This window comes from Lactuca virosa, chromosome 5 (assembly GCF_052849685.1).
Source record: "Lactuca virosa cultivar CGN04683 chromosome 5, Lactuca_virosa_CGN04683_v6, whole genome shotgun sequence".
NCBI classification, from domain to species: domain Eukaryota; kingdom Viridiplantae; phylum Streptophyta; class Magnoliopsida; order Asterales; family Asteraceae; genus Lactuca; species Lactuca virosa.
The window spans coordinates 348,633,907-348,643,750 of NC_136430.1; the positions used below are offsets into that span (position 1 = coordinate 348,633,907).

At 33.4% G+C, this 9,844-nt stretch overlaps 1 protein-coding gene across 1 annotated transcript; it reads left to right on the forward strand.

Annotated features, from left to right (window-relative positions):
• Positions 1-4,957: 4,957 nt before the first annotated feature.
• On the forward strand, positions 4,958-8,952 carry LOC145115989 (cytochrome P450 CYP72A219-like). Its single transcript, XM_079052350.1, has 5 exons — positions 4,958-5,237; positions 7,222-7,439; positions 7,543-7,790; positions 7,885-8,260; positions 8,437-8,952. Exons 1-5 carry the CDS (start codon positions 4,967-4,969, stop codon positions 8,860-8,862), a joined length of 1,539 nt encoding a protein of 512 aa, XP_078908476.1. The 5' UTR covers positions 4,958-4,966; the 3' UTR covers positions 8,863-8,952.
• Positions 8,953-9,844: the final 892 nt, after the last annotated feature.

Here is a 9,844-nt window from a genome sequence, read left to right on the forward strand (position 1 = left end):
GGCTAAACCAAACATTCTCAGGCTATAAAATCTTAGTTATGTACAACTATGATGCATACACTAAGCAACTACAGTAATGATGCCAATTTTGTACAAGAAAGAAACACTAGGCTATAGGGCATCAATTATTAGGCAATTCTATCATGCAATACCTGAAGATCCCTAGCCTATCACTAGCATGTTGTTCTATCATAAACATAATAACAAATAACAGTGTGGCTAATTTAGGGTATACTTTCTTGCTCCGGCTGATAGTACACATCGCATCCCTCCTTGTTTACTTTTGAAAACAATTTTTGAAAATCAGTTTAAAAACACTTTTGCAGTTCCCTAGTTTGAGTCTGGATTCACACAAATGCTCATCCAATTCTCTCAAACCAAGGCTCTGATACCAACTTGTAACACTCAAAAATCACAATAAATTTAAAATTTTCAAAATCAACCATTCATCATCATTGTTTACAAAAATATTCATTATTTCAAAAGTATTATTTCCAATTCAGAGTTTTCCCCAAGATCCAGTGACAAAACAGGAAGTTGTGTACGATCACGCCTTTGCCTTCCCACGATCCTCTGAAGTACATGAAAGCATAAACTAAAAACTGTAAGCCAAAGCTTAGTGAGTTCCCCCAAAGTACCACCATACACACACATATAACATCATATATTGGGTCCACAACTAGAAAGACTGGAATACCCTTGAGACCTCAGTGTGAGTCTGGCATGCCATTTGGTCCCTCAACTCATATCTGGAATGCTCCTGAGCCCTCAATATGAGTCTGGCAAGCCATTCGGGCCCTCAACTCATATCAGGAATGCTCGCGGGTTTGTTGGCTACAACAAAAAGCAGTACAACCTCAACCCAACCCAATATGTCGACATATGTAACATATAAACATAAACAGAGAACCAAAAAAATACAGATAATCATACAGATCTGCTAATAAGCCATATAATAGCATAGTATTATCCTAAACATGATAAATAATCTAGTGGGCCGACATTGGTGCCTTCGACCCACGGGTACAGTAAGGAAGACTCACCTCACAGTATGAATGTAGTCTAAATAAATCCCTGCTCTGATAACCGACTCAACCTGACTCCTAAATATCAGAACATTTCCAATTAAATTAATAATATTTTTCCCAAAATATCCTTGGTCAAAACTGGACAAAAGCAACAACTCAACTGAGTCAACCCAACCGAGTCAACCCAGCCAAGTCAACTCAGGGCTTGTACGCGGGGCGTACTCCAGATGTATGTGGGGCATACTAGTAGTCCGAGATGTCGGGGCCAAATTTGCGTACGTGCATCGTACCATTTGGTACGCCCAACGTACGCATCGGTTTTCCTTCTTAACCTATTAAGAGCTTATTACTTCAACTTAATACTTCCAAATGCATATCCAAGGCTAAAATACCACTAAGAGTCATAAAGTTTCCAACTTTATGACTTTGCATTCCCAATAAGTGCTTAATACACAAAATCCTAACTTATTAACACCTTAAGATCTTCTAGAGCATGCCTGGGGAAAAACTAAGCATCAAGACCACATTTTTATGACTCAGGACCCCTCATTAGGTCTGAAAGGACGAATCACTCGATTAAGAGCATGTCATGCTCAAGAATTACCATATTTGGGACAAAAAAATGACCTAAATGAAGAAATGGCTAGATATATAAGATAAGATGATCAATTAAGGAGCTTTTGACCTCCTGGAGGTTGCTAACAAGTGGAGAATCCCAGATCCAAGCTTCTCCCAAGCTCCTTGCACCAAATTCTTTTTGTTTAAGAACACCACCAAAACACACAAATAAGCTCAAAATGCACTCTTCTTGCTTAAGGTTTGCTAGAGGGACGTTTTCTCAGATGGAGGCTGTTGAGGGAATGAGAAATAAGGTGATAATGATGCTTATATATGGACCAAACCCTAAAAATTAGGGTTTGAGCTTTCTTCACGTACGCTCTGCGTACGCGGTGTATGCTTAGCATAATAAGGTTCGTACTAGGCCTTTGGCTAAAATCACGAAAATGCCACTATGGTCCATTCTTGCAAAAATTTTCAAGCCCAAGGGTCAAAATGCAATATTCCTTCATACATAGGATAAAATTTAAAAATACCTCATCATCAGGATGTTACATAATAACTCTTTGGTTTCTTGAAAGAGTAAGAAGCAGTCTACTGTTTCTAGATCTTCTACTGAATCTGAGTATAGAGCCGTTGGCTCTATCACTTGTGAAATAATTTGCATATTGGAGATTTTGTTTGAGTTAGGAATAAAGGTCTTACTCTTGTATCTGTTTGGTGTGATAATGACTCTACAATTAAATTGGCTTTAAATCCTATTTTTCATGAGCATACTAAAAATTTTGAGATAGATCTTCATTTTGATAGGGAAAAAAATTTTAAATGGTGTTTTAATAATGGTTAAGATCAGTTCTTCTGGTCAAAATGTTGATATTCTAACTAAATCCTTAAGTTTTAAACAACATCATTTTTTATCAAATAAAATGGGGCTTGTTGATGTTTTTAAAAGGGAAAAGCAAATATTTCAGTTGAGGGGGGATGTTCAAAATACTAAGTATTTATTACATTCAATCAAATATTTATTATTTATTTTGTATTTGGGTAATTTGTGTCAATGTTGCAGTTCTTGGTTTGCTCTCATTTATGAAACAATTTTGTTCAAAGGGGTTATTTATGCTATTATGGAATTGTTGTAGGTTGCAACTCGTTTCTTGCAAATTGAAGGTGAGGCGTGAATCCTTGTTCGTGGGTTATATCCAAGACCCGGGATATATATTGGTGGATTGCTCATTTGTTCGATATTCTCAACACATACACACTCAAAGCTCTCTCTCTCTCTCTCTCTCTCTCTCTCTCTCTCTCTCTCTCTCTCTCTCTCTCTCTCTCTCTCTCTCTCTCTCTCTCTCTCTCGTTTTCACTTTATTTCGTTTAGGGTTTCACAATAGTTTATCTTCTTCATTGTATAATCCTTATGTTCTTGATCGATTATTGAAAATCCTTGTAGAATAGATTGAGTGTATAGTTCTGGGAGTAGATTAGGTTTTGTAGTGAGGTTTGATTTGTAAATATCATGAAGACCTTATGTTTCTTTGTCCTTAAATGATGTAAGAAACGTTGATGTTGGGAAAATCTGATTTATCACTTTTTAACAATAACTTTAAAACTATGCTTAATAGTTATTGTGAAGTTAGTATGTGCAATGTCCATGCAACCTTTTTTAAATATTTTCTTTCAATAATCACCAACTAAATATAATATAATGTATGATTGATAATGTCGTTCTTTTTTATTTTTCCTTAAAAGATGACGTTTTATTACAATATCATCGTAATTATGGTTAGTCTTTGAAAGATGTATGGTGAAAAATCATTTACCGTCAATATATTTATATATTTGAACTTGAAAATAACTTCATGGCATTTATATTTGAAAGATAGTATATGTTCATAAACCGTATGAAAATCGTCCGTACCGCACTACATAATATGGTTTAGAACTTTTGCGGTGCAATTTCTAAAAATATTAAATCGCATATGTAATGCGGTTTACGAGTTTGACTGTAAACTACACCGCGGACTTCCTAACAGAAATACATAAACTTTAAAAGGATGACCTAAACTTTAAGCAAAACATGTACTATAATCCATTTATAATTAGTGTAATACTTTAATTAAAAAAGAATAAACATATAATTAATATATGTTCTTGAAGATAATAAATAATATAACTTTGTTCATTATATAATGTTGTTAACAAAAGGCCCAAATTCCTAAGCAACCTATATGCTTCGATACATTTCAGCATCTAATAAAAACTATCAAACCATCTTAAACCACTCTTTTTTCTTTATTTTCTTTATTCTAGTTTTCTAAAACTTAAAAAGCTTAGCTATTCTTTCCTCTCGTCTATTCTTGTATATATCTATTAGGAACTTGAAGTTCTTAAAAACTAAGTTATATAATGTATGTTTTATGTCATGTAAAACATAATCTAAAATTATTGTGGTTGGGTTTTACTATCATGTGAGTGATAACTGTATTTTCATATTATTTATTTTTAATAATATAGTTTTTTAAAATAATAATACAATTTAATTTTCGTCTGTTTGGTATAAGTGTATGTTTTATGACATGTAAAAGTAAAACATAATATATTCTAAGTTTCTTTGAACCGATAATAATTATATATTAATTATTGCATTGAATCATAATTCTACGTATTAAATATTCTTGTATTAAATATTCTTCGTTACATGGGTATATAGTTAAATACCTATCGATGGAAGGCAACGGGCAACAAGCTACGTCGCTAGCCTTTCTGGATGGCAAAACTAATTCTTTTGAAAACAACATTTGTGGATTTAGGAGATATGACATTAAAGTGCATGAACCGTTGGACTCTGTTGAGGAGCTATACCGCCTCTGGTGCGAGAAAATCAAATTTATCAAATGCAAATTGTACAAACACATGTTGATTTTCTATACATGCATTCTCGTGTTTTGCCATTTTGCACGTAACAGCTTTCAAAGCGGCATGCCCTGCTATGAAACCTCCGCTCCTCAAACCGACGAGAGCAGAGACCCAAGTAAGATGCACACACGCGTGCTTCCCTCCTACCCATCCAAAAACCAAAATGTCGGCGTAATGGCTTTTTTAGAAATAAACATAGTAAAATAATGAAAATTGAAATATTGTTGTTTTTAAAAAAAATGTAAAAGAAATTAAAGGCTCTGAATCTATAAAAAAACATGTTTATATTAAATCAAAGTGGCCCAACTCTTTGTTCGAAACTTGGTTAATTTATTAATGACAAACCAACGGTGGCGTACGTACTCGCATTGTAGCTCCCTTTAAGGATACCCACTTTTTATGCTTATAAATTTGTTACCTCCCAAAAAGAAACACATTAACTAACTTCTACCACCATCACCATCACCATGTTGTTATTGTTGGCGTCAGTGGCAGTGATCGGCGGAGCATGGTGGTTGTGGACGGTGGTCCAGTGGGTCTGGCTGAGACCCAAAGCCATCGAAAAATGTTTGAGGAAACAAGGTCTCAATGGCCCGCACTACAGATTGTTGCATGGAGACATGAACCAGATGGCCACCATGGCTCGACAAGCCGCTGTGAATTCCAAACCCATAAGCTTTTCCGACGACTTCCTCCCCATCATTCTTCCGTTCCACCACCACATCATCCAAACCTACGGTGAGTGTTTTCTTTTTATTATAGTGTCCTAGTAGGCTAGGCTGGTACTAGCTAGTAGCTAGGGTTTTGAATATTAAATTACTTATAGAATGAATCCATCGTCTTATGAAAATTTGCTTTGCTTAAATTTAATGACGGATCAAATTAATTTTAGTAAATTTTGGTGGTTTGAAAATTTTAAAACCGTTATTAAAAGTATTAATTAATTAATTTAAATTGTATTTGATATTGATGATGACAATGTTGGTGATCCATGCCTCATATTCTATTGTAAAAATATATCCCAAACATGGTTTCGTCCCACCAGATACATGGTTTGTAGATACTAATCCGGTTTGTAAGTATACTCGCAAGGATCATCGTTATTTCATCTATGATCTAGTTAGATTAAAATTACTGGTTGGAAATTTTATTACATAATCACAATCGATCTGAAAATGATTTTTATTTTTTTTCATAATTCCAATTTTAACATATAATATCCGAATTTCATGATAAACTACACAAGATCATAACATAATATTAAAAACGCTATCAATAACTTTCATTTTCGTAAGTAGCAATTACATAATAAACTGTTTTTATAACATCACATATAATATTGTAATTTGATTTTGAAATCATGTATATTAATAACAAAACTACAAGTATAATAAAAAAAATGTTTTGAGGACAGGTGAATGGTACCGGATATAGGGTTGGGTTTAACCCTAATACTTTAACCATACCAAACCTACAGAAGTTTTCAGAAATGATCCCATACTCATTCCCATATCCACTTAACCGGCCTAAAATCAGTCCCAAAAGTTTTGGGTTTGATTTTTCCAATCGGTTGTAGGCATTTTTTGCCATTCATATAGGGTGTTTTTTTATTCTATAATTAAACAAGTGATATATTATAAACTTGCAAAACTTTAATTAATTTTTTATTTTTTATTTTTATTGTTATCTTACTTAATTTTATTTTATTTTAGTAAAAGATTTTTTAATGTGATAAATTAAATTTGTTGGACTAATTAATTATATTGTTTATAGTTCAAAACATAAATATATTTAAAGTATCCGCAATGGTTGACCTACATGCATTTTAAATTTTAAATTAAAATACAATATATCATCAAAAATATTCTTCACTGTTTAACCAATTTCAAAAGTTTTTCTAAGTTTATTTATTTGCCTTTATCTAAAATGTTTTATAAAGTCATCTAAGTTAATTTGTCGTTTTTATAATAAACACACTTCATATTTCAATACAACATATTTCAAATAACATCCAGATCTAAATCTAAATAAATAAATATATTATTACACATCATAGCCCACATATCTAATTACTAAAAAATAGCTGTAAATATTACTATTAAAAAAATTATTAAATGAACGATTCTAAATTTCTAAAGTATAAAAGCAAAACAAACATTTAATAAATATAGGCTGTTGACAATAAAGGCAAAATAAGTCACTTGGTAAATATTTTTTTTTTTAACGGCGAGCAAATATATTGACTGTTGAATGTTGTTGGTTAATCCGCATTCTCTGTTTATATTCATTAACATTACCTTTATTTTTTTTATCTCCAAAATGTCCTTTTCATTCTTGCACTTTATTTCAAATTTCTACTCAACGTGCAAAACCGATCCAACCAAACTGTTTTAGGTTGGCTATTTTTTTCCTTTTTTTTTTTTTTTTGTAAAAATGTCAAACGGCATATATGGGTAATTAATATATATAATTATTTTATAAATTAGTGTCTAATGACATATATTAGAAACATGGCATAAAGGCTTGTAAAAAAATTGACCGGTATTTGATATTAAGTAAACTTTTTCGATCCTTTAGTTTGTTAGTTCAATTAAGTTGACATATTGCCATACCCAAATTCTAACCGATCTATTGTGTATCCATTGTGATATATTCCGTACTAATCGTGCAATTTTTTACCTTGACTTGTAATTACCGGTAAATAATGATATAAAAACTGCAGGTAAAAATTCATTTGCATGGATGGGACCAACTGCTAGGATCAACATCATGGATCCTGACCTAATCAAAGAGGTTTTAGTCAACAATAAGGTTTACAAGAAACCAACTCCAAACCCATTGGTAAGGTTCCTCGTTTCAGGAATTACCAGCTATGAGGACCAAAAATGGGACAAACATCGCAAGATTCTAGCACCAGCTCTTACACAAGACAAGTTGAAGGTATGGATTTAATTTTCAATGAATATTTTCATTGAGATATACAACTAAATAAATCATGAACGTTAGCTAATGTAGTTTTAAATCTTTTCATATCATATTATAGCATATGTCATCAGCCATGTACACAAGTTGTTTCGACATATTGGTGACCGAATGGTCAAAGTTGGTTTCTGAGAAGGGTTCATGTGAATTAGATGTACAACCTTATATCGATGATTTTGCAAGTGATGTCATCTCTCGAAACGCGTTTGGGAGTAGCTACGAACAAGGTAGAAGGATATATCGGCTCCAAAAAGAACAAGCCGTGCTCACACGTGAAGTTCTACAGTCAGTATACCTCCCAGGACGAAGGTAAATTAAACACAAGTTTCTATATATATTCTCGTTTTCGTTTTTTTATCACGAATATATTTAATTATAGTAAAACTTACCATAAAACTTGTAGGTTTTTACCTACCAAAACAAACAAGCGAATGAAGGAAATCGACAATGAGTTGCGATCCATACTGAACAAGGTCATGGAGCAAAAGGAGCTTGCGATGGTATCGGGGAAAAGTGATAATGATCATGAAGATTTACTATCATTGTTGTTGAAATCAACAGCTAGAGCAACTGGGGATATGGGGATGAGTGTTGAAGAGGCGATTGAAGAGTGTAAATCGTTTTATTTCGCTGGGCAAGAGAGTTCTTCAAATCTATTGGTTTGGACCATGATCTTGTTGAGCCAACACCCGACATGGCAAACAAGAGCACGGGAGGAAGTTCGCAAAGTTTTCGGACACAATAAACCGAATTACGAAGGGTTGAGTCGCCTCAAAGTTGTAAGTACAATTTAACAAAATGCAAATTGTTAATTGTTAACTGTCAGTCCTAGCCACATCCCACATCGATCAGCTAGACACGGTCTCGTCTAACTCTATATATGTTGGAGACTCAAGTACATAAAGTACAAATGAGTACTATTTTTATTGTTTGATAAAAGTTTTAAAATTTTCAGGTAACAATGATTCTATACGAGGTTCTTAGGCTATACTCACCCGCAACCATATTCACACGGATTACATATGAAGAGACCAAACTAGGAGACCTAATTGTACCAGCTGGAGTGCAGTTCTTGTTGCCAGTCATATTTGTACACCATGATCGTGAAATTTGGGGAGAAGACGCCAAGGAGTTCAATCCCGAGAGATTTTCAGAGGGAATTGCAAAGGCGACAAAGAACAAGCTTGCTTTCTTCCCATTTAGTTGGGGTCCTCGGATTTGCATTGGGAATAACTTTGCTTTAATGGAAGCTAAGTTGGCTATATCAACAATCCTACAACATTTCTCGTTTGATCTATCGCCTTCTTACACTCACTCACCATCGTATGTTGTTACACTTCAACCGCGACATGGTGCTCACTTAATTCTCCATAAGATATAGCATCTCCCTTGACTGATTATGTTAGCTATAACTACTGATGTCTTAATTCCAGAATAATTGTGTACTTTTTCTCATGGCTTTTGTGTGTAATATGGTTTGTGACTTGGTCATGGTTCATGTAATTTGTGTCGATTTCAGTATTTGTATATACCTAATATGCAAAGTTTCTCGATTATGCAAAGCCTCTATTCTATCCAAATTCCAAAGCAACATACCCAAAGTTCACAAAACTTCCATATCAGAAATCAATCGAAACTGATTAACAATCCATACATATGTGCCTAGACTATAACTAATACCATAGCCTAACTTTTCTGAAGAATAACACAAGCCTTCGATAGAATCGGTTGTTGTTGAAATTTAAAGCTGGTTAATATGATCTCATTGAACGAGAGACATGAACACACTAGCAAAAAAAAAAAAAAAAAAAAAAGAAAAAAGAAAAAAAGTTGTTCTTGTTGTTTAGAGCATGTCATGTTGGCCTTCTTTTGTAGCAAATAATGGATTATTCTTTAATGTTATTAGTTGGCATTCTTTTCAACATTAATGATTTTTTCTTTTTCATCATTCTCGCTTGCAGATTATTATAAGCTAGATGTTTGTATTCTTCTATATTAGTCTTCATCTTAAGCACAAAATAAGTAATTGGAACAAGAATTGAAGCTATAGCTCTTAGTCAACATAGATGATATAACAAGGCAAAGTAGCCTACTTTTGGTTGATATAACTTGCACATATCCATAAGCTCGCCGAACAACTTGAGAATGAGATACTTTATGTTGATGTGTGGAGATCATAAATTCATAATGAATGACCAACAATTTAAAGGAGGTCTCTTTATCAATAATAAATCCTTGTGCTTCGTTAAACGGTGCATCCTTAGCAACCTTTATTTGGCAGAGAACATTGAATCTATCTTAATTAATCTCTTGAAACATTAAGTGTATCCACGAAAGTTGTCAGAAAAGTTCGCAAGCTCAAA